This window comes from Nilaparvata lugens, chromosome 2, assembly GCF_014356525.2.
Source record: "Nilaparvata lugens isolate BPH chromosome 2, ASM1435652v1, whole genome shotgun sequence".
NCBI lineage: Eukaryota > Metazoa > Arthropoda > Insecta > Hemiptera > Delphacidae > Nilaparvata > Nilaparvata lugens.
Genome location: NC_052505.1, coordinates 37,018,621 through 37,045,642, shown reverse-complemented (window position 1 = coordinate 37,045,642; position 27,022 = coordinate 37,018,621). Strand labels below are relative to the sequence as shown.

The 27,022-nt window shown below is 35.0% G+C and overlaps 3 protein-coding genes across 3 annotated transcripts in view; 1 reads left to right on the top strand and 2 right to left on the bottom strand.

Annotated features, from left to right (window-relative positions):
* The window catches only part of LOC111045297 (transient receptor potential cation channel trpm), a 255,258-nt gene that overhangs the window by 118,956 nt on the left and 109,280 nt on the right, over positions 1–27,022 (top strand). The window lies entirely within an intron of this gene.
* On the bottom strand, positions 272–4,833 carry LOC111045303 (defensin). Its single transcript, XM_022330679.2, has 2 exons — positions 4,502–4,833; positions 272–1,497 (listed from the first exon to the last, which is right to left on the bottom strand). The coding sequence occupies exons 1-2, from the start codon at positions 4,617–4,619 to the stop codon at positions 1,301–1,303; spliced, it is 315 nt and encodes a 104-aa protein (XP_022186371.2). The 5' UTR covers positions 4,620–4,833; the 3' UTR covers positions 272–1,300.
* On the bottom strand, positions 19,674–24,180 carry LOC111045302 (defensin). Its single transcript, XM_022330678.2, has 2 exons — positions 23,690–24,180; positions 19,674–20,130 (listed from the first exon to the last, which is right to left on the bottom strand). Exons 1-2 carry the CDS (start codon positions 23,805–23,807, stop codon positions 19,934–19,936), a joined length of 315 nt encoding a protein of 104 aa, XP_022186370.2. The 5' UTR covers positions 23,808–24,180; the 3' UTR covers positions 19,674–19,933.

Here is a 27,022-nt window from a genome sequence, read left to right as displayed (position 1 = left end):
GTTTCGTCTTACATACTGCTAAATTTTATTTTAACTTCTTACATCATTGCAATATTCGCCAAATAAATTCACAGGTAGCTTGATGTTCTATTAAAATCCTTCAAAATAGTATTTCGATCGTCATTCAATAGTTTTAGATCTATTAATATTATTCATAGTTTTATTCAAATTTATGATAGCATCTTTATAAAATAGCAAAGATAAATCAGTTTTTTTAAACTTTCTCAATAAGTTAATTGTATTTGATAAGGTTGAAACAATGAATCATTCGTTCAAAACTGAGCTCTTTAATTGAATTGAAAAAAATTATAATATAAAATTTATTGAAAAATATATTTAGTGGTTGTAAAATACTGGTTTTATTCACAATTAATAAATATAAATGATATTTTTACAAATACGTTTACTATTAGATAATACTCAGCCTTTTAAAATATCATACACACAAGTTCTTATTAAAAAATCTTCAAGGAGACATGAAAACAATAAATTAGTAGTAGAATTGAAAGTAGAAGAATGTATGGCAATTAGGATTGAATGGTACCAGATCAGTTGAATAAAATCAAGAATGAAGTTTGAAGAACATTTCAAACATTGCAAATAGTTAAAATGCCTCAAGTTTGCAACATTGCAAACAATAATAAGTGATATGCTTTAAAAATGAATTTATTATATTCAGTATTTTCGATATTCAATAATTTTCCAATATTAGGTATTTTTGAATCACAAATCACATTCGCTATCCATACTTCTGTAGATGGAAATCAGAGTGATACGAGTTGTATCAAAGATATTGAATAATTGTTATTTGAATTCTATCATTTTTTTGCAACAAACAGACCAGGTTCCTAATACTTGAAAAGGTAATGGACCATTAAAAATAGATAATATTAAAATAGATTTCTATTGATAACACTGAATTTACTCCAATTTAACGTGCGGTATAAATGAGTTTTGTGGTTTAGTATCTGAACAGTGTGATGTCATGAATTTACTTTGGATAACTCATTTCAAAGAGTGGGAAGAGTACGCAAAATTTTATCACGGGCATAAAAATTTCCAGTTTACTATATTTATTGCATAGTATGTCATAGTATTGATGACATATAATTAGTATAAATTTCATCAATTATGTAATAAAATTCATATTCTAGAATGAAGAACTTCACTATTTGAATGATAATCCATTGATATTCTAGAAGAATGGAGAACTTTACTTTTTGAGTAGCAGTAACAGCTTTCGAAATATTTGGTGTCATGGATAAATTTCATCATTGTGGTATGAAGTAACGTTGTTGAATTAGTTCCTGCAGTAGCAAATAGCATTTTTGCAGCTGCCTCCCTTCTTGCCTCTGATTAAACAGTGAGCCGCGCAACCGGCATGGTTCGGAGTCACCCATTTGCTGTTGAAGCTGAGCAGGTCGCACGTTGCTCGCTTCGCGCGGCTGCCGGTCGCTACAGCCGATTCACGACCCACTGCAGCAGGGAGTTCGTCTCCTGTAGCAAGAAGAAAACACAAATTTGATGGAAACTATAAATTGTTATCCTATTATATTAAACGAGCAATTTCTGCATATGGTTATCTGGTTATGTATGTCCAACGGATCTCGAAAACGACTCTAACGATTTTCACGAAATTTGGAGCATAGTAGGTTTATGATATAAAAATTCGATTGCACTAGGTCCCATCCCTGGGAAAACTCGCTGAAGGACATGGAAAGGATAATGATTATTCATACTTGGAAAAACAGATGATAATTCCGTCGTCTGTCGATAACAGAAGATGCGTGTGCTTGTGTGGGAGATCAGCTGTTTAATCAATCATCTTATCTCATGAGAAAAATTGGATCGAAATTTTAATTGACTTTATAAAAATAATCTGATTTGTTGACATAACATGTTATATCATTCTAAATATTAGAGTACATCATAATAATATTCAAAGTTAATAATAATTTTACAGTTTCAAGTAATCAGTGACTGTTATTTTGTTATTTAAATTGGTTTGTAAACAATCTAAATTTCAACTTTTCTGTTTTCAAATATGTTGACTGAAAATTGGACCTGAATTCAAGTGTATGTAACATAACCTACTTTTTGGTCTATTTATAGTGTATAAATCAAAATTCGGGAAGAAAGAGTTTTGGGCTGTGCCTGTTAGTCCTTCCCCAATCATTTTGAAGAATTGTGTTCGGTTTATCAATAAATAAATAACGAGGGAAGCTCGGTGCCCCGACATTATAGTATGAAGGAAGAAACACCAATGTAATCGAAATGATACATTTTCATAGATTATTGAAGCTAAAAGTACAGATTTTGTTGAATTAATAGATTTTTTTAGTTCGGTGACACAAGAAATTAGAGAACCTTCTCCAAATTTGAAGATCGCATAGAATTCAAAAACTTTGTCAATTCTTGTTATACATGATCATCTTGTAATAAGAGCGAAACATTGACATACACGAATGATGACTTTTTGGAATTGTTATATTATTATTGTAAGATATCCAAGTAATATAAAAATTCCTTGTGTCGTTTCAACTTGTTTCCAGAGAGTAAAATAATGTAATTCTATATTCATAATAATTTATTCCACATGCTGTACTATCTGCTGCTAACTAATTCCATAATTTAGCTGAAAGAAACAACAGAACAAGAAATGTTGTAAACTCTGAAATGAAGCATCAATAGATTGGTCCCTATTCGTGTACCTGATTGGCTGAATACACGAAATGGCGGCTACGATACATACGGTGGTGACAATATTTTACAAAGTAGTTGAAGTTACTTGTGCTAAGAGACTAAAAAAGAAGCTTGTCAACTCTCATGATATGATCAGGATTTTCAAAGATTGATTTGATTTATGCTTTGAAATTGACAATTTTTTTCAATCTGCTATCGAAGATACATCAAATTCGATGAGCTAGAAGACTGGAATTAAGAAGCAGAGATGGATTTGACAACATACTGGTAACCAGAGACCTTTTTCAGACTGACAATTTGTGTAGCTATATTTGAGGGTTCCATATTGGAGTATTTTCATTATAATACTACGAGGTACGAGTAATTCTTTCAAAGCGATCAGTGTATCTGATTGTTTTGCAAAGAAGCCTAGTGTAAACACTGATTTCTGAATACATCATGCATTCAACTTCAAATCACTGTATTTCAAAAAATCTAGAGCACAGCGTTGAAAGTGCTCGATCAGGGTTTTTATTGAATCGTGAAGCTGTAAATAAGATCGGAGCATATCAAGGCAGGATTCAGAAGAGAGATTTCAGAAGAAGCTTTTGGACGAACGAGAACGCTTCGTTTGGGCTTTCACTGCCTCATGGATAACGTTATTTATATGGAAACGTGTCAGAGAAAGGATATCATGATAGATCCAAACTGAAAGCAGCACTGATTGAGATTCGAGGAAGATTTTATTACTGCCGTAAAGTGAGTTTACTTTCGCCTGAAATAGTTGAGATATCAGCCATCGATAGATTGAGGATTGAGTAGATTGAGGAGAGTTTCAGGAGAAAGAAGACTCCCGGATTGGTAACTCCAAAGCAGTCATTGATGCATGTTTTAGTTCGGTCAGTTCAACTTAAAATTGTTTACCAATAGATTGGTCATTATAAAATTTAAACGGAAAGGTGTGACCAATACCCTTAATTTGTTTTCAAAATGTACTAATCATATTTTTACATCCTTAGCTGTTAAAAATGTTAATTTTAATTGTTTTTTGTTTTTGTCATGATTTAGATTTGCAGTACCTGTTCATATTTTGGTGGTCTACCGATTGAATAGATGAGATACAATGTGAGGTTTTCTCATTCAGTAAATGAGATTGACGGGAATGAGTTTGTATCTTAATGCCTTTCAGCTCTTAATCATTCACTCTCTACATCAGCGTACTTTTTGAAGTTCACTTGATAGAAATATATTTGCATTGGATAGTCCAGTTGGGATATTTGCTGGCAATTTAGAAGAATTATTAAAATTGTTCATTTACTACTATGCATTTTGAATGAGAAAATAACATCCAATAGATATTATAATGCTATTAAACAAACTTGTAGACTATTTTGCAAAGTTTGTATTTATAGCACTTTATTCTATACTATCTATTTCATTAATTGAAGAAATTTTTTTGCTCTCACAAAGATGTGAAACTGTTTTAATATGAACTTGCAGTCGAGAGAATAAATCATAATTTTATTTAAATTTAGCAGGTCACCCGTACTCCGCAAGTGTCTAATTAATAACTTGACAAACTAAAAACTTGACCTTCTGGAATGTTGAAGAATTTGAAATATACCTGTAACCATCCTCGTTAAATTGAGAATATGTATGCGAAATTTTTAAGTTATCAGTCCAGTAGTTCAGACGTGATGATGCGTCATTCGTGAATTTCCTATACCGTAAGTGTATAAGCCAATTCTTTCTTTTATTATAGTAAAGATTTCCTGATTATACACAATTCTAAAAAAATATGAGGCTTGAGAATACTCACCTGTAAGAACGAGATCGTCTTCAACTGGCATACCAGTTGGTAGACTGTTCACATGAACGACGTACAGTGCCATTACAGAGGCAACTAGCAGAAGAACAGCAGTAATGGAAGAATGCATCTTGTAAAACAAGCTCGAAGCACTGAACTGAACACTGATGCTAGTGACCGCACTGGATCCGAAGAACTGATACTCATTGATAATTGGGAGGATCTATTTATCTGGGATCAAGAATCATTGAATGGTTATCAGCGAAGATTGTAAATTACAGGCTGGTTCAAAGAACTGCAGCATGTCTGTGATTCCCTTGCGAGATCTTTTCCGGACGGTGTGTATTCTGTACCGTAATTCCCCGCGTACAGATAGATCTGTGACGTCAGACTTGCAGTGATTCCCAGTTGTACTTCTTAAAGGACTCGTGCACACTGCTAAATTCTCTTCTAACGTGTTGATTAATTGCTCTCCTTCAATCTTAAGGTGCGACTTATGCGCCACGAACACGCGCATTTCACTTTTCATCAGCTGATGCTCTGCTTATTATAACTTACTGTATTTTCACAGAAACAGTAAGATACAGGAGAAATCAGCTGATGAAAATCGGAACCATGTTCGTGGCGCAATGGTCTGTAAGCACCCTAAAAGAGTGTCCCACGAAAGGTGTAACTGCCGAAGTCCATAGATTCTACATGCAATTTTCAAAAAAATACTTACCTTAGTTTTCGAGATATGTTGATTATTCGATACAGTCAATTACATGGAAACTATCAGGCAAAATCAGTTTTAAAAAAAATATCGAAAAATTTATATACCTTGAAAAGGTGTATTATATTATCGATATAAGAAAGTTTTAAGGAATTTCTTCATGCAAAATTTCATTGTGCAAGATACAGAGTGGCCCAAAAAACTCGTATGTTTTGTTCATTCTCCAGTTTTCAGCTATTTCTGCCAAATATAGTAATCGGACAGAAAATTCTGCTCTCGCCTTTTTTGTAGATTATAAAATTCTGAATAAAATAAGATCATTCGGAACTCTTTATCTCCAATGAGTACTGGGTTATAATTTTTCAAAAATGAGTAGAATTGAAGAAGAAATCAGTTCTGATGAATGTTAGTTTTTGATGAACAATATCTTCCAATTGCTACTATTTAGATGTGTAATTCAAAACCCCTCTAGACGTATTTTTGTGCTCTACAATCTGAGATAAGGTAGAGCGCTAATTAAGATTTCCAGGTACACCTGACAAGGATGCTCTTTGTATTGTGAAAAAAACCCAATTTTCAATTTCAACCGCCATTACCTACTACATTGCCTTCACATTGATATTTCGCACAATGATATGAGTTCATGAGTTTGTGCTCTATGAGAATCACCCGTTAGATGCACTTCATTTCAGTATTTCCCAGTGAAGAGACGCGCATAAGGATACTTCAGGACCCAAATTTCAAACACTTATAACTTTTGACACAATTGTCAGATTTCATCTCACTATACTTCATTCTTCTCGGATCGTCAAGGCGGTCCAAAATCATGCATCATGAGTCAAATTCGGTCGGAAAATGGAAAGTTTACTGTTGAGTGTACTTAAGCCCATATTCCAATACAAAAAAATGGCCAATTTCTATATTCAAAGCTATGTATCTCAGTAACCTGTTATTAATAATAATAATAACAATCAATAATTTCTCTTACTCCCAATGAATTGTAACCAGAGGAGTTTATTAACAAAACATATACATAATACCTCTACAGTAGTACCCCTCAATTTTAAAAACAAATTTAAAAAATTCCCAGCTATCCTGGGACATGTGCCGATGGTGCCTCACATCAGAATGTCTCCAAGAGGAACAATATTACTCAGCACATTGAAATGGGGCTATCCATCATTATAAAACTGGATGGTTTTCCGATTTTTCCAATTTTGGCCGAGAAAATTGTTGACCCTCACAATGTTTCAGCCAAAATTTCATGGGTTCTGTAATTCACACATCATCTATCGTCGTCTAGATTACATTACTAGCTGTCAATGCTCCTCATAGTTCATAATAAAACTTAAAATCCAATCCAAGGGGCACTCAAGGGGAAGAAGGGGAAGAATATGGGAACTTTGTGATTGTTGGTAATTTGAAATAAATCTGCAGTCACACTGGAAGGTAGAATGATGTTGAAATATGTCAAAAAATAATTGAAAGGGATAGAATATCAGTTTTTAAGTTCAACATTCAATACTGCATTCACTCAACTTAACCTACTAAACTACTATCCTACATAGCTCACCTGATTCAACCTAGCCTGCTCTACCTAGCCTACCCAACCAATCCCACCAACCCTAATCTACCCTATCCGACCTTCTATACCTAACCTACCAACTCAACCCACCCTTCTACATAACAGACTAATCTACAGGCTAATCTACCCCACCCAAGCCACCCTACATAAATTATGCTATCCAACCTATCCTACCTAACATACCCTATGCTTACATACCTACCCCACCTTACCCACCCCACCTTACCTATCCAATCTAACTACCCTACTCTATCCAGCCTACCCCACCTAACTATACTTGAACTATTCTAACAAACAAACCCCACATAACCCACCCCACTTGACCTACATAACCTATATTTCTATGATGTTCGTCATTCTGGGTTGCTAGGCTATCAACAATGCTTAGACCCAAACATCCTGTTCATCCAACCTCTAAAACTACTCTAAACTACTCTACTCTGCTCTACCTATCTCACCCTACCTAACCTACTCTACCCAACCCACCCTACCTAAACAACCCCACTAAACCTACTCTAACTAATCTTTGCTCCCCTACCTACCCTATCAAACCTACCTTACCTTTTATACCCTACTTGACCCACCCCATCTAACCTACCCAAAACACCCCTAACCCAATTAACCTGCCCTCACCCACTCAGTCATAAAAGGCAATTGGGCGGGCAAAGCCAGCCTCCAAGCCAGAGCGCAAAGCGTTAAGGCTGCTACCCAACCCTATACAGTCTGTTGAGGCCATTTGAAATTGTATTCATTTGCTCATTGACTGCCAGATGGCAGGAGAGGTTCTATAATTTTATAATATCCATTACTCATCAATTTATCGTTCAAGACACTGGAAAGTTTGCCATTCAGTGTGGATTTAGCTTTCGTACAGCTATGTACTTGCTCTCGAGGCTCTAAGATTCAGGAAATTCGTCCTGAATCTGCCTAAATATTTGTGTCGTTTAATATTATAGGAAATTCGGCCTATATATTTATTCGTGTTCATAAATATTGCATTTTTGTTCTATGTGAAAAGTTATTCACGTTTCATATTAGTGAAAAGTGAATTCTAGAACTCCATTTTAGTTTTGTTTTTATCAATAGTCAAGTCATAGTGTTATATATCCAGACAGTAAACTTCATCTTAGAACAGGAACCCAGCAAGGAACCAACTTTAACAATCGCATTTTGGATAAATTGTTTTGCATAATTTCACCCATCTTTTCCTCTCATCTATCCCATCCAACTGTTAACCTTTTACCTCAAATACAAGTAGGCAAGCAATTCGAATCGCGACATGTTGGATTTGGGATTTGGTGAGTACCTTTTCTGATTTTCTATGTGTTCTATGTATGTGGTTTCCTCTGAATGGATATATTGTTCAGCACAAAGATTTGACTCGTTTTATACAGTTCACTTCAGAGCATTTGAAACTTGTAGTTTCAAATATTTAAATTTAAAGAACCAGTATATACGTAACATTCTGGTCAACCAGACCACATTGTCTCATTTTTATCTTGTAAAATACATTTGTTTTGGCATTCATTTTTCAATATATTCAATTCAATTTGCATTGTAGAATTGATTTCGAAATATGTATCGTTATTATGCCAGTCGTTGCGTTGCAGACAGTACTGTGCATTCGTTTTGTAACTGCTTGCAAAGCAGCAGTGCTTATCTGCTTGCTCAACAGAAACTCATTGTTCAGCACTGCAGATAAAATTATTGCTTATTCCTACTTTGTATTTGTGATTTCTCTGTACAATCGTTGTTCTATGATTATCATTTCGTTCTCGTTCGAAATCGTTCATTCTTGTTATTGTAATCTCATTATGATTAATGAAAATAATTAAATATTATCCAATCATGAGTGACATAAAGTTGAAGCTCAAACGAGCTAAACTTGAACTATATTTTACACGAATTCAACGTACTTATTATTGGGCGTTGAAAGAAGAAGCAAGTGCTAAGCAGTTTCTAATTCTTTATAGTTCCACTTTAACTAGTGTTAACCAATATGAGGCCACTGAGTTGGAAATACAGGAACTTGAAATGGAAAATGATCCCGCATTTGTACCTCAATTTAGTAATTCGTATATCGAAATGTATGAATATATGGAGACTGTTGCTAGGGAATTGAATAAACATAGTGAAGTCGTACCTGCATCTAACCCTATTCAACCTGCAATGACTAATGATTCTACAAATCTTTTACCAAAAATCGAAATTCCTGCGTTTGACGGAGATCAGTCGAAATGGTCTGTATTTTATGAAATGTTCAAATGCATGATCCATGATAACAAATCGATTTCAGATCAACACAAGGTGCAACATCTTGTAAGTAAGCTGAAAGGAGAAGCTGCTTATGTTGCTCGTCATTTGCCCCCCATTGCTAATAATTATGAAGTTATTTGGCAATCGTTGGTTAAGCGGTTTGATGATCCCCGCTCTCAGACTAATGCTTATTTGAAACAAATTTTCGAATTCAATAGTCTAAGATCTGAGTCTCTTGCTGGTTTAGTTTCAATCTTGGATCAATTCTGTAGTTTTATTACAGCCTTGAAACGCTTACGTGGTGAAGATGTATCTGATGCTATATTCCTGTTTCAAGCTTTGAAAATATTGGACCCTGTTTCTCGGAAAGCATTTGAAGCTTCAGTACACGCCAAGGATGATTCCACATATGCTGATTTTGTGTCGTTTATAGAGAAACAAATTAAATCGTTGGCTTATGAAGAATCTTCTAAGTCATGTAAGCCAGCAGTGAAACAAATCGCAAAATCTAAAGTTCTAGTCGTTCAATCGAATTCGCAAGAGACCAAGGCACCTACAAAGTTGTTGGAGTGTCTAAAATGCTCAGTGAAAAATCACAAATTAATTGATTGTCGCCAGTTTCTTCAGTTATCGCTTTGGGATCGCATCCGTTTTGTGAAGGAGAAGGATTGTTACTTGAAATGCTTTTCGCCAGCTCACCGTAGTAAAGCTTGTATGGGTTCTAATTGCAATCAATGTCATCAAAACCATAATTCAGTTTTACATTTTGGATCTGTTCCAAATTCGTCATCAAATTTGGAGGCGAAAAAAGTAGAAAAAAATACTATCAACTGTTGTTCAATAGACTCGAATTCATCTCAGTATAGTGTCCTCTTATCTAACACGCAAGTTGAAGTCCCTGATAAGAAAGGTAGATTGCACAAAATTAGAATCTTGGTGGATTCAGCGAGCCAGAGTCATTTCATCACTCGTAAACTTTGTCGAAAATTACAATTGTTTATCTCCCCTTTCCATTTAATTGTGAATGGTTTCGAAGGAAATTCGCAATCAGTTGCTGGTCGCACATTTGTCACGCTTCAATCCAGATTCGATTGTAATGCAAAGTTTTCTATCGAACCATTAGTCGTCGAAAAAATCATGGAACATTTTCCAACTAGTAAAATCGATAACTCGAAATTATCAAACTTGATTGGTCATCAACTCGCTGATGAGAATTATCATATCCCCAGCGAAATTGATGCTATTGTAGGAGCTGAATTAGTATCCTCTATTTTTCAAAGTGGTCGAGTGGAAATTGATTCAAATTTTTTGATGGCTTTGGAAAGCGTTTTTGGTTATATTTTGATGGGTAGAGCTCGTATTTTATTCCAATCATGTGAACATTCAACGTGTCTGATGACTTACTTGTCTCACCTCACCATTGGATAGTTTAGTTCGAAAATTTTGTGAAGTTGAAAACATTCCTGATTTAGGAAAACAACTCACGGAGGAGGAATTGGAATGTGAGAATAACTTTACTTCGACCGTTCGGCGACAAGACTCAGGGAGGTTTGTTGTTTCACTACCATTCTCTAAATCTCCTGATTGTCTTGGTGATTCATATGCTATGTCAGAACGCCGGCTCATCAGTTTGGAGAAACGACTCATGCGGGATCCAATCATGCGTTTAGCCTATCATGATGTAATCTTGGACTATCTTGAGCAAGGTCACATGGGATTGGTCGAAAATCAGAATGATAAGAGTGATTATTTTATACCTCATCACGCTGTAATCAAAACTCAGAGTCAGTCGACGCCTTTGCGTATCGTTTATGATGCAGGCTGAAAAACTACTACTGGTGTGTCATTGAATGACATACTTCATGTCGGACCCAAGTTGCAAACTGATATTTTCGTTTTATTAGTTAATTTTCGGTTGTTTTCCATCGCCATTACTGCTGATATAAAGCAGATGTACAGACAGATTCTTGTCGATGAATCATGTCGAAAATTTCAGCGTTTGTTATGGAAATTTTCGTCGAATGATCCCATACAAATTTTTGAATTATAAACTGTTGTCTTTGGTTTGAGTGAGTCACCGTTTCTAGCTCTCAGAACTGTTCATCAACTAATTCAAGAGGAGGGAGAAAGTTTCCCTGATGCTAAAGCTCATCTTCCTGGGGTAATTTTTATGAACGATTTTGTGACAAGCACGTCTTCTTTAAGTGAAGCAAATCGACTTTGTTGTCAAGCCAAAGAATTGTTCAAGAGAGGGAAGTTTGAACTTACGAAATGGAGCTCCAACTCACATGAATTAATGATGAAATTCTCCGAAAATGAAAAATCGGCTGTGTCCAAAGATTTCGATTTGGTAAATCTTTTAGCTGTCCTTGGTTTGAAATGGCAACCTGGTAGTGATTCGTTCTGTTTTTCTGTGAATCCTAATCAGTCTGTTCATATTGAATTGGTTTCAGATCTATTAACAGCTATGTTTTTATCAGCATTTCGTCGTTTCCTTTCTTGTCGATGCCCTTGTAGGGTTATGTACTCTGACTGTGGCACAAATTTTGTCGGTGCCTATGAACAGTTACAAAAATTATCGCAGTTATTGAATTCGACTGAATTTCAAAACTCTCTCATGAACGAATTGGCGGAGTATCGTATAGATTGGAAGTTTATCCCTCCAGGCTCTCCCCATTTTGGTGGAATTTGGGTAACCAATGTCAAATCCGTCAAATCGCATTTTTTCCGAGTGATCGGTACTCAACTACTCACTTATGAAGAGATGAATACAGTTTTAGTGCAAGTTGAGGCCGTCTTGAATTTCAGGCCGTTGTGTCCATTAAGTGAAGATCCGCGCGAACCTCTCGCACTGACACCTGCTCATTTTTTGAACTTGACGCCATTGAAAGCATTCCCTATGAGAGATGTAACTGATATTCCAGTAAATTGTCTCACACGGCATGAACTAATTGATCAGTTAGTGCAATCATTCTAGAACAGGTGGAGAGTGGAATATTTACATGAGTTACAAACACGGGAAAAATGGACTAAGTTGTCGCCCCCTCTCACCATTGGTACCATAGTAATTGTCGACCTGCCTAACTTACCACCGTTGCAGTGGCCTATTGGTATTGTGGAAGAGGTTTTCCCTGGAGCTGATGGACAAGTGCAAGTTGTACTTGTGCTTTTGAAAAATAGTCATTTGAAAAGGCCGGTAACAAAAAGGTTCCCGTTGCCAACATAATATTTTTTGTTGCCATGGCTTTTGTTGTATATATATTTTTTGTTTTTCGAAATTGCTTTTCAGTCAGGGGGGGGATGTTGAGGCCATTTGAAATTGTATTCATTCGCTCATTGACTGCCAGATGGCAGGAGAGGTTCTATAATTTTATAATATCCATTACTCATCAATTTATCGTTCAAGACACTGGAAAGTTTGCCAGTCAGTGTGGATTTAGCTTTCGTACAGCTATGTACTTGCTCTCGAGGCTCTAAGATTCAGGAAATTCGTCCTGAATCTGCCTAAATATTGGTGTCGTTTAATATTATAGGAAATTCGGCCTATATATTTATTCGTGTTCATAAATATTGTATTTTTGTTCTATGTGAAAAGTTATTCACGTTTCATATTAGTGAAAAGTGAATGCTAGAACTCCATTTTAGTTTTGTTTTTATCAATAGTCAAGTCATAGTGTTATATATCCAGACAGTAAACTTCATCTTAGAACAGGAAACCAGCAAGGAACCAACTTTAACAATCGCATTTTGGATAAATTGTTTTGCATAATTTCACCCATCTTTTCCTCTCATCTATCCTATCCAACTGTTAACCTTTTACCTCAAATATAAGTAGGCAAGCAATTTGAATCGCAACATGTTGGATTTGGTGAGTACCTTTTCTGATTTTCTATGTGTTCTATGTATGTGGTTTTTTCTGAATGGATATATTGTTCAGCACAAAGATTTGATTCGTTTTATACTAACCACTTCAGAGCCTTTGAAACTTGTAGTTTGAAATATTTAAATTTAAAGAACCAGTATATACGTAACACAGTAAAAAAGGGGGTAACTATGACCCCCTCAATTTTTCAAATTTCGAATAGTTGATTTCATAGCAAAGACAAGAGAAACAATCTTACTCAGCACATTGAAATTAGGCTATCCATTATGAAAAAACTTGATGGATAGACATATGAGGAATGCAAGGGCAGTTTTCAGATTTTTAAAAACTCTGTCACCTGAAATTTTCAGAATTTGTTGAATTTTCTCCTCACATCTGGTTTTGTTGTTGAGATTTCATAACCAGCCTTCTATGCTGCTCATAGTGAAATCTTATGAAATTTTCGAAATCTTATCCAGTGAGCACTCAAAGGGGACTTTACAATAAATTCATGGTGAAGTTGAAAAATCTGAAGTTACACTGAAGGTTTAATTATGTTAAAATATGTCAGAACACAAACAAAAGTAATTAGATTATAGGAAAAAAATATGAAATCCATGAAATTTTCTTTGTGGGGGGGGCACACTGAACCCCCTCAATTTCTCCAATTCTCTAATGTTCAGTTCCACAGCAAAGCAAAGTTAAGAGAAACGATCTTACCCAGCACATCAAATAATGACAGGAGGTCCAACACACAGTTAAATTTGCTTCCCACAAAAAATGTATCAGAAGCTTTTTTGTTTGACTCACCAACATTGATAATTATTTATATCCATGGCTTTGAACGTTTTTCGAAACCCCGTCCACCTTTATGCTCATAGCTGATAGATTACTTTTCAAACAGCTGATGAATAATCAACTTTTGATTAGAGCAATTTTTTCATCATTACTGTTGCAACAACATATAATTTCCTGAAATATGTATTAGAATAAATTTTCTCTAGAAATTTGAAGTTAAATAAAATATATTGTCATCTCCAAAAATAATAACCTAACATTTTTTTCAATAATAGTATTTATTTCTACAATGTTTATCATTCTACGTTGCTAGGTTATTAATGCTTAGACCCAAACATCCTGCTATCATAGCTGCATAGCAATCTCTATCTCTATTACTGTACCCTACTCTACTCTACGCTACCTAACCCACTTTACCTAGTCCACCCTACCTTAACTACCCTACCTAACCTATTCTACCTAATCTTTGATACCCAACCTACCCTACTAAACCTACCCTACCTAACCCATCACCAACACCCCCAACCTAATTAACCAGCCCTCTCCCATACTGTCAAAACACAATTGGGCGGGCAAAACCTGCCTCCCAGCTAGAGCGCAAAGCGCGGAGGCTGCTACCTAACCCTTCACTGTCATAAAAGGTGGGCGAAGCCCGCCTCCCAGCTTGATAGCGAAACGCAGAGGCTGCTACCCAAACCTATACAGTCATAAAAGGCAATTGGGCGGGCGAAGCCTACCTCACAGATGGAGCGCAAAGCGAGGAGGCTGCTATCCAACAATGTATTGTCATAAAGGGCGATTGGGCGGGAGAAACCCGCCTCCCAGCCAGAGTGCGAAGCGCGGAGTCTGCCAACCCACCCTACATGTTGTGCAGGGAGTACAGTTGTACCTCTCATGTGGGTGCAGGGGGCGAAGCCTTTGCCGAGCTAGTCTTATTGTATTAAACCTGCAAATGACAAAAAATTCACAGCCAATACAGCTGATTTGTGTTGGTGAACCCACCTCAAATTCAGTCAGGAAACACACTGGAGGCTATGGGAAAACCTAAATCACGAAAATTTCACCCCCTGGCACCCCTAGAGCCCCCCAGATTTTTTCGACACATAATCAGCCTCACACAGAAAATTCGATAATAGCTATTCATGTATTAAGAGCGTAATGCGCGACTTTATCGCTCGCGCAAAACAGCTATCATGCGACGCGAAGCGGAGCATGATAATTTTGCAAGAGCGATAAAGAAGCATTACGCGTGAATTACATACACATTTTTTTCTACAACTGCCCAAACCTGTTAAATTACTTATATCGGCGGAGTTACAATTACCGACTTTTTAGGTTAAGATCTGACCTTTTGGCGAGCTGCTTACCATCAGCTGATTTGCGAGAGTAAAGAAAATTTACTGCGCATGCGAGGATAGTTAGCGAGCGAAAAAGTAGATTCTCCTCAGAAATAAGCTGTTTTACGAGGAGAATTGAGTATTGTGAAGCTTTTCCTAGGGGAGTCACTCTCACCTCCAAGGATAAGTCGATACACATATAAAGAATCAGATGTGGAATGTAAATAGTCCCACGTTACTGGCCAAATCATGTAGTGCTGTATCTAAATGCTTCACGTTGGGCCGGCAAATCATGTAAAGCGGTTTTTTACTCGCCTCACATACGTAAAGTGAATCTTGTACTGAATCAACGGTGTTGAGGTTATAAATTTTGTAGCTGCGTGCGTGGACGCTAAGTGTACACCAGACTGATTGATTCACTACAAGATTCAATACAACTGTCGGAATCGTGGGAGGCCTAAACACTCGCACACCCTTGATTCTTCCCATGACAGATTGTATGCTGATAAAATTTTTTATAGACAGTGTAGCGGTTGCTAAACACTGAAGACGGATATCTTAAAATTATTACCTGTGATGAAAGAGCATACAAAATCATACAGGTCGAGCAAAAATCCCGATGTAGATAATTTACGGGACTGCGTCTCTAATAGGTTCCGAAGATCAAGATAGGGTACAAGGACCAGATATCGTTCGGAATATATTTCGAGAACAGAGTCTTGTCGGGCTTTAAGCTCTATTGTAGGAAATTATATGATCTCTGGCTGCATCTGCTGTACAGTTGATGTATTCGCTCCTAAGTCGAGGTTGGTAACAGATAAAAGCTGATATATGAGCAGGTAAGGACAGAGAATATATAATCCCGATCTGACCCCACTCACTACATCCACTGAGACCTGTTCCAATATCCAGCTTACTTCAATTATTTCAATGATCGTATTCGATCGGTTCTTGATAATATAGAACGTATCAGACACAATAATTGACAGGCTTAAGAAATAATCGAACTCAGAAGACGAATTAACAAAATTGAAATATATTATAATAAAATATATGATCATACAGTGCAGATTCAGTATTTGATTTACAGATTGATAATAATTTAGCATTAACAAAAGAGTCAAAAATTTTCTTGTGCTTGCTTGACACCATGCATGATTCGACAGAATTTTACAATTGATAAAATTTAACAGTTGAAAAAATAGTGAAAATAAATTATAAAATATTTTTAAAAATGCTCGGGGTCGTGGTTCTGGCAGCGGAGGATAGTTAATCAACTACAAGTTCTTATAAATTCTATATTGAATAAATTCTAGGCTCTTAATGACTAATAAGCGCTTGTCAGCGTGGCCAATAATTTAACGAAGAAAATTTTATATTTTCTGCACTGAAATATTTTTCGAAGCGTAGATTGGGGCCCCTTTAAACTTATAACTCACGTGAAATTCCTTGGCGGTCGTGGTTTTCTTCTTTAGATCAAAATTGTTTGATCGGCGGCGGTCCAAGCTTCGGTCTCGGCATGTGGGGAATTTTAATTTAATATTTCCTTCACCAAATTAATTAAGGGATAATTTAACTTTAAACTTTTAATTTATCGATTGATGAAAATAGATTTACAAATAACAATTAGAATAGCCTAAAATATTGGCTCACAAATAGAACATATAAAATCGAACGAAAATCTTACAAATAGGTCTTGGTAACTTTAATGAGGTCTGAACGGTGAGGATTTCAAAAGGGAAGTGAAGTCTTTTTCTCAGCTTCTTGGCTAGAACCTTCTTTCTGAGAATCTCGGTGTAATAAATTTGCATGAAAATTTGTCATTGGTAGAACGATTGTGACGTAGACATGACGTCAGTGGCAAGCAGTAGAATATAAGTCCTTTAATTATGGTAATAATCCAATTTGTATAACTCTTAAAACTGCTAAATCTCCTAGACATAGTTCCTCTTATACAATGTACATGTGCTAGCATTATATGATAAGGCAGGTTTGTTGTCTGATAGCAGATTAACATATGTTGTTTTCAAACGATCACCTTTTTGGTGCTATTTCTATGCACTATGATTGGCTTAGACTTGCCAAAGAGATTCAATCACCATGTGGTTCAGTTGAAGTAATAATTAATAAATTAATATTCATATACACTTTTTATTATGTCTGAGACTGTTATAATTAATTTCTGCTGCTTTATCAATAATATAATATTCATGCTATGACCTAGTTAGTTACAATAATACTTGACATTATAATATAATTTTTTAAGTAATAAATAATTTCAACGATAATACATACATTTTATTTTTTATTCGAAATTCTTGGTCCTTTATTGATAGTTTTTACTTTTTTAGAAATAATATTATAGCTTGCATGAATCTGGCATGACATTTTAAAATACGTTGAATCAGTCAGCTGTGTTTGAGCTGCTTTAAAACATCTGATCGGTAGTAAACAAAGTGTAACCTCAAAATTCAATGAGTAATTCATAAATGGTTCGTGCTTTATTTGCAGAATAATTATAATTTTATTAAATAATTTTCTAGAAAATATGCAGTACAGAACGGTACTCTTATCTAATATACAGTTACTTGATAAGGAAGCTTTATCGCTCGGTCGCTAACTATTCCTTTAGCAAATTCTTTCATTTTAAAAGGGTAATCACAATTTCTCTCTCTTCTCATGAGGTCTATTTAAAAAATTCATCACAGTATGTAAATTCTTTTTTTACGCGCAGTTGTAGAAAAAAACTTTTTTGTTCAGCTCCTGCCGATAATAAGCCTATATACATGGTTCGATTTCAACCAAATACAATTGGCGACCAGGGAAAGGAAGTTTTCTTCGAAAATTTCCAGATTTTCCAGACCTTCCAAATTCTACCCCCGGCACCACTAACCTGTTACCAGTATGTCTTGAAGTAGATTAGCTTTTGCTATTAGCATTTTTGATATACCATCCCCAACAGCCATCAACCGTTTTCACACCGATATCTCGCCAACACAACATACAGACAGGATTCACTTTGATGGATAGTATAAGAGGAGGCTGTGGTTTATAACTGCGTGAGGTCTACTGTTCACATAACTACTAGTAAAATTGTGTAACCACATTGAAAACAAATATTGATAGTCTCAAATTGATTCAATTAATCCAATTCTGTTCTGATAGATAACAGAACCATCACAGCAAATTATCAAGTTTGATCTGTGGTCATGGAGAACAATGCGAATCAATGCAAAAATTTTTCCTACATGTATAAGGAAATCATATATCTCTGCAATGAATATGTATAAACAGGGGTGAGCAGTTATTCATTGTGAACGTCGTAGATTCAATTGGATAGATTCAAAAAATTTTTGAAACATTGATGTGGAGAGGAGCATGTACTCTCATAAGCTCTTTTACACCTTCCCAATTTACCTGCCATTCAAAAAGGGTCTGAATTGGTGAATGGAATTGTAGGTTCGACAATCGACCTTGTCTGTTTATAGCTGTGTTGGTTTCGTCTTTGATGTACTGCTGAATTTGATTTTAATTTCTTACATCATTGTAATATCCATCAAATAAATTCACAGGTAGATTGGTGTCCTATTGAAATTCTTCAAAGTGGTATTTCGATCGTCGTTCAAAAGTTTTAGTTCTATTAACTGTTTATAGTTTTATTTTAATTTTTGATTGCCTCTAAGGTCATAGCAAGGACAAATACATTTTTTTAAACTATCTCAATAAGTTGATTGTTTTTGATAAGGTTGAAACAATGACACATTCGTTCAAAACTGAGGTCTTGAATTGAATTGAACAAAATTATAATATAAAATTGATTGTAAAATAAATTTGGTGGTGGTAAAATACTAGTTTTATTCCCAAGGAATTTAAAAATGATATTTTAATAAATACTTTTACTATTAAATGATATTCACCTTTTTTAAAATCTCATATACGCAAGTTCTCATGAAGAAAATCTTCAAGGAGACTTGAAAACAATGAATTAGTAGTATAATTGAAAGTAGAAGAATGGAAGGCAATTAGGATTGAATGGTACCAGATCAGTATAATAATATCAAGAATGAAGTTTGCAGAACATTTGAGTCATTGCAAACAGTTAAAAAGCCTCATGTTTGCAACATTGCAAACAATAATAAATTAAGTGATATGCTTTGAAAATGAATGTATTACAATTATTTTCATTCTCCAATAATATTAGAATGATAGTGTAGAATATATTTGAATTTTAAAATAATGTTCCCAATTCAGAAATGATTTCAAACAATCAAATATTCAGTATTTTATAAACACAAATCACATTTGCTATCTATACTATCTGCATTCTACATTCCCTATCTGTAGATGGAAATCAGAATGATACGAGTTGTATCAATAGTTTTTGAATAAGTTTAATTTGAATTGTATTATTCATTTTTCAACAAACAGACCTGGTTCCTAATACTCTAATAGGTAATGGACAAACTGAACAAGATAATATAAAAAAAGATTTCTTTTGATATTACTGAATTTACTCCAATTCAACGTGCGGTATGTATGAGTTCTGTGGTTTATTATCTGAACAGTTTGATTTCATGAATTGACCTAGGATAACTAATTTCAAAGAGTGGGAAGAGTTTTTAAGTAAAATTTTATAACAGACATAAAAAATTCTCAATTTACTATATTTATTGCATAGTATGTCATCAATAGATACAATTCATATAAAATGCATCAATTATAAGATAAAATTCATATTCTAGAATGAAGAACTTTACTATTTGAATGATAATCCATTGATATTCTAGAATAATGGAGAACTTCACTATTTGAGTAGCAGTAGTAGCAGCAGCTTTCAAAATATTTGGTGACATGGATAAATTTCATAATTGTGGTATGAAGTAACGTTGTTGAATCAGTCCCTGCAGTAGCATATAGTATTACTGCAGTAGCCTCCCTTCTTGCCTAGGACGATACAGTGAGCCGCGCAAGCGGCGTGGTTCGGAGTCACCCATTGGGTTTCGAAGCTGAACAGGTCGCACGTTGCTCGCTTCGCGCGACTACCGGTCGCTACAGCCGATTCACGACCCACTGCAGCAGGGAGCTCGTCTCCTGTAGAAAGAAGAAAACACAATTTAGATGGAAACTATAAATTGTTATTGACCGAGCGAAGTGAGGTCTAAGATTCAATTCGACCGTTTTGCATTTCTCCTTATGTTTAAATGTTTATATGTTGCGCATTTACAGTGAAATCCAGAAATAGATTTCCATGAAATTTGACAGGTATGTTCTTTTTTGAATTTCGCGTCGACGTAGATACTTAAAGTTTTTAAAAATTTTGCATTTCAAGGATAATACAAAAGGAAAAGGAGTCTCTTTTGAACGCCAATATTACTGTAAAAGTCAGACTTTAGAATATTATTCATCATAAATCAGCTGTCTAGTGAACTATAATACTTCCCGTTCAAAAACATCGAGCAACTTGAAAATTTATCTTTTCCATCAACGGTAGTGGACAGTTGTCTACTAATTTTGTCTTTCCATAAGCTGAGGCCATGATTCTATTTTGGAGTTTGGAGTTATTGAACAATTTTCTTTTCCTTCAGATACCCTGAAAAGTGACCATTTCTGCACTGATTGCAGGCCACAAAGAATCACTTTTCCGCACTAGTGCGCAAAGTGAGTACTTTTTGTACTCCAGATTTGCAGCATGACAACGCAAAATAGTTAGTAGGTTATATGGAGCACCAGTGCAGGAAAATCTAAATTAAGTTGGTAACTGTGGTATTGTGTGGTGGTGCACGTTATAAGAATCTTGAAGTGGTGGGCAACAGTGGATGACAGCCCCCCCCCCCCCATTCAACAAATTCAACACATACTACATTCTATTTTAAATAAATTAAGGTTTTCAATAATAACAGCATCACTATTAAACACAAACATTTGATGGATTTCAGGCAATTTCACCCATAATTACTCACTTTTCATATTCAATGGTAACTGTAGGAAAAATTTAATGTGAAATACGTGCGCAAAGTTCCTCTGCTGCACTCAACTCACACTTACATTCCCGGACGACACGTTACGGTACGATAGAACAGAAAGTTCTATGTTTATTTAGGATCTTTTCTAGACATTTTAAATTGATAAATTATGTATTAATTTTGGAGAAAAAATAACAACAGGTCAATGTAACTTACTGAGCGCGAGATCTACTGTTCATAGAACTACTAGCATAGTATGAAGGGAAGAAACACCAATGAAAAGGAATGATACATTCTCATAGATGATTGAAGCTAGAAGCACAAATTTTGTTGAATTGATCAATTTGTTTTCAGTTCGGTGACATAAGAGATTAGAGAACCTTCAAGCTTCTACCCTTATTAGGGATATAAGATATAAGTCAAGAAACGCGGAAAATTTGAAGATCGCATAGAATTCAAAGACTTTGTGAATTCTTGTAATCCATGATCAACTTGTTGACCGAACGTAGTGAGGTCTATGTTTTAACTCGGATTTTCTTTTGTCTACTGTATGTAACGCGATTACGGCCAAACGCGTTGATAGAATTTGATGAGATTTTGGCAGCGAGCGAAGCTCGATATTAAGGATAATATGAAATAAAAGGAATTCCTCCATACTCCGATAGCACTATATTATCTACTTTGAAGATAGAATCAATCAGACTATAGAATTATTTATAATCAATCAGCCGACTAGTGGATTAATCATTGCATGCATTACACAGATGTCTGGCCATGTCTTTCTATAAGATTCTTTCAATATGTCTTTCAATATTCGCATGATGCGTGCCCTTCAGTTTCAGTATTCTCACACTAGCTGGCCCGGCGAAGCATCTCATGACAAACTTTAGCTGGATGCACACCTCAATATCTATAACCCATACTAACAATCCTCAAATCCAGACCATCTTTTTTTTTATTTACCAAATAATCAGTTCAGCATAATCTTTCATGTGCGTGTACGTTAAAATCATAACTGACAAATTAATTGATCACGCATATCATTAATCGACGTGTAGTTTAAGCTTTGCTATCTTTTAGCATAAATCACATGTGCTCCCCCGTTCACTCATTTCACTTACTCAAAAAATGCAGGAGATTCAAAACTCTTATAAAAATCTAATGCGTGACCTTGGAAAATAGCTGGATAATTTATTGCTTTTTAAATAATATTGGTGAGTGACGATGAACCCTGATGTCGGAATTATTGGAGAATCGAGGGTTTCGATAGAAATCAATGGTTCAAAATTTATTACTTTCATCATTAACTTTGTACTTCAAATACCAACTTTTATTAAAAACTTGCAGGTAACTTGCCCCGCAAGGGTCCAAATAAAAACTTGACCTACTGAAGTCTTGATGAATTGAAAATAGGCCTATAACCATCCTCGGTAAATTAAGTAGCCTATTGAAAAATATCGATTAATAATAAGTCTGAATAAGTAACTGAATATATGTGACTAATAACTAAAACATGTAATACTAATATATGTAACTGATATTTGAATAAGTAACTGGCTTCGGGGGATGTTAATTTCTGCCAACCAAATTATTTTTTTAGTAAAATTTTTTATGATAGGTTTAATATTAATATATACTTTTGATTATAAAATTATGTATTTCCTTTCATTATGTTTTGAATATGTATTTATTGTATGGCAAATAAATGATTTGATTTGAATAAATATTTCTGCATTGTACTCTGCTATCTTGTCATGTACTATATTCTATTGTATTTTGATTTCTTGAAATCAATTGAATTGAATTACTTTTACACATTCACAACTTTCACACTTTACACTTTTACAACTTTCATACTACACTTTTACAACTTTCATACTACACTTTTACAACTTTCATACTACACTTTTACAACTTTCACAACTTTCGAGAAGCACTGTCCAATATTTTCCATACCAATATGTGGGCCTACTAAACTTCAAACACGCTATCAAAAATCTGGCGTTGGGCACTCACTACTTTCCTTGCCGTTATGAAAATTGATCTCAAGTCGACTATTCAAAGATCTAATGAGCCAGCTAGCTGGTGAAAGGACAATAACGCTGCAGACACACGAAGTCTGCTATCTCTTCATAGTGAATGATTTAATAGAATCAACAGTTGCCAACATTTTGAAATTTAATAATCTTATTTCCTCGAACTTCCAGCTTATTCTCAATTTAAGGTGAAAATGTTACTAAACATTAATTTTAGAGATTTTTATGCTCAATCTTTTCCACTTGACATTTTTTGTTTATAATTGTATCTGAAGTCTGATAATTGGGAATCTAAAATCAAACTTTGCATAGATGGCGGAGCTCCTGGAATTTTTACAGATATAGGACTTGTGGCAGTTGATAGAGCTTATCAATGACTCTTTTAGGTATCAATTTGATCAAAATCGTTGGAGCCGATTCCGAGAAAATCCCGAAAAACCCTGTTTTTGACGACATTTTCGCCATTTTAGCCGCCATCTTGAATTGCATTTGATCGGAATTGTTCGTGTCGGATCCTTATACTGTAAGGACCTCAAGTTCCAAATTTCAAGTCATACCGTTAATTGGGAGATGAGATATCATGTACACAGACGCACATACACACACACACACACACACACACACACACACACACACAAATTATATGCTTACCTGTAAGAACGAGATCGTCTTCAACTGGCATACCAGTTGGGAGACTGTTCACATGAACGACGTACAGTGCGATCACAGAGGCAACCAGCAGAAGAACAGCAGTAATGGAAGAATTCATCTTGTAAAACAAGCTCGAATCACTGAACTGAACACTGATGCTAGTGACCGCACTGGATCTGAAGAACTGATACTCATTGATAATTGGGAGGATCTATTTATCTGGGATCAAGAATCATTGAATGGTTATCAGTGAAGAGTGTAAATTACAGTGCTCATTACAGTGCTCGTTCAAAAAACTGCAGCATGTCTGTGATACCCTTGTGAGATCTTCTCCGGACGGTGTGTACTCTGTACCGTAATTCCCCGCGTACACATAGATCTGTGACGTCAGACTTGCATTGATTCCCAGTTGTACAGTGAAAGGTCTCGTGCACACTGCCAAATTCTTTCCAAACGTATTGATTAATTGCTCTCCTTCAATCTTAAGGTGCGACTTATGCGCCACGAACACGCGCATTTCACTTATCATCAGCTGATGCTCTGCTTATTATTACTTACTGTATTTTCTCAGAAACAGTAAGATACAGAAATAATCAGATGATGGAAATCGGAACCACGTTCGTGGCGCAATGGTCTGTAAGCACCCATAAAGAGTGTCCCACGAAAGGTGAACCTGCCGAAGACCATAGATTAACATGACATTTTAAAAAAATGTCCATAAAATTGTTTATATCGAACTTAGTTTTAGATAACAAATATATGATGATTATTCGATAACGTCAACAACTAGAAAACTATCAGTCGAAATCTAATTCCAAGGATATGGTTGGAAAGAAGAAGAAATTGCCAATAAGATTCATATATTTTTTCCTTTGTTTGACGTTTTGAACTTTCTATGATCGTTCAAACTGTTTGAAATTTGGATTTGAACTCAGCGAATGAACTTTTTTCAACTTTGAGCGCTCATAAAAAGTTTAAAAACGTCAAACAAAAAACAAGTTATATTAATTTTATTGTAAATTTCTTCCTCTTCCCAACCATAATCTTAGAATTAGATTTTGACTGATAGTTTTATAGTTATTGACGTTTTTAACTAGTAGTTCTGTGAACAGTAGACTTCGCGCAGTTAAAAACCACAGCCTCCTCTAATACTGTCCATCAGAGAGAATTATGTCATGTCCTGACGTGTTGGTGTTGGTGTAAAGTTATATATAACTTTACAATTAAAAAGGAAAACAAGAGAAAATCATATCGCACTTCATTAAATATTAACAACGATCCAGTATAACTAATAAGATTAGAAGAGAATATTCGAGTTGGATTCAGGAAAGTTAGTGAAGGGGTATAAAAAGGGGTATGAAAAATATGTATATACAAAGAAAGAAGAAACAATTGAAAAAAATAAAGAGTCAATAGAGCTTAAAAATAATAATTTGATCATCAATTGAGAAACATAATTTTTCACAAGATTTTTTAATTTATTGTAGCGACCATAGAATGGTGGGGGGGGGTCAAAGAATGGGTTTAGTCTATTGTTCTACGAGTATTTAGGTAGGATTTGAAATGGTGAGCGGTACTGACAAACGGTATTTGAAATAGCATATTAATGAAATCTGGCATGAATGTTATATTATTATTTTGAATTTCATATAACATTAATGCTCTAAAGGATCTTCTGGTTTTTTAATGTTGACCTCGAAGTTTCACTGGAAAAAGCCATTGGACAAAATGTATTATACTTTTTGAAATAAAAATACCTCAATACAGTAACTTATTTTGAATAATCTCCAAATCATACACGGCAGTGCTTGATGGCATATCGGTGTGTAATCAATATTATCTCAAAAGCTTACCAAGTTGGAAGCAGAGAAAAGTCGAGAGAAAATAATATTCTACCTTGAGTTAGGCTAGCTTCACACGCATTCGGTTTCATTCGGTTCGGTTCGGTTCGGTTCGTTACCGAAAACGAATGAGGCTTTCATACATGTCAGGTTTTAATTCGTACGGTTCTAATTAGGTATTTTCTTCTCAAAAACAGCTGTGTTTGGATTTTCACAGCTCATGCTGGTATATTTAAATATAACAGCTTATGTTAAATTGTAAGATGTTACTTCTTGAACAACAAAATTTTAAATTTAATTAAAAATTGTCAATTATTTGAATAGTTTCTTTTTGATTATGTTAATTTTGGATGTTCAGAGAGATTAATTTTTTAGATATGGTATATATAAACTGGTATATACACATGGTATATAAACTTCATCTCTTCTCTCCATTGATGAAATCATGTAATATTCGTGGAAAAATAGAAAAAATCAAAATTCTCCCTGAGTTTTAATTTAAATCTTTCATATTTTTTTAGAAAACTATTCATTGAGAAAAAAATGTTCCTGTGAACTAACAGAAATGAATTGACCATATGAATTTGGCTTGGAAAATTTTGAAACAGATAATCACGATATCAGGCTAAAATAAAAACAAAAAAGGCAAGCGTGTGTAAGACGTGTTAAAGAATTTGTTTTTTCCTGTTTCCCTAGCAACGAATTCAAATATGATGAAACCTATTCGTGTCGAGGAGGCGTTCGGTGCTATGCGGTAGCTATTCGGTACCGAATCATCGTTTCACACTTATCGGAATTTGCCGAAAACGAACCGAAAACGAAACGAACCGAACCGAAAGTATGTGAAAGAAGCCTCTCGCTAGCAACGAATCGTAACCTGATGGAATTTATTAGAGTCAAATGGGCGTTCGGTGCTATGCGGTAGCTATTCGGTACCGAATTCAAACCGAATTGCCGTTTCACACTTATCGGAATTTGCCGAAAACAAACCGAAAACGAAACGAACCGAATGAGTGTGAAACTAGCCTTATCAATTGCATGCCTCAACGCTTGGAAATTATAATCCACACGGCAGCTGATTTTTTTACCAAGTTACATTGAGATATAAATTGCATGCGTCATTGCATGCAATTTATAATCCACTCGACAGCTGATTTATGATGAATAATTCTAAAGTCTGATTTTTAAGGTAATATTGGCGTTCAAAGGAGATTCCTTTTCCTTTTGTATTATCCTTAAATGCGAAATTTCAAAAAAACCTTATGTATACGTCGACGTGATATTCAAAAAGGAACATACCTGTCAAATTTCATGAAAATCTATTGCTGCGTTTCGCTGTAAATGCGGAACATAAATATAAACAAAAATATAAACATATAAACATAAAGAGTAATGCAAAACCGTCGACTTGAATCTTAGACCTCACTTCGCTCGGTCAAAAAATTGATATACAGTACCGTGAAACGGTATACTATATTGTCGATATAAGAAA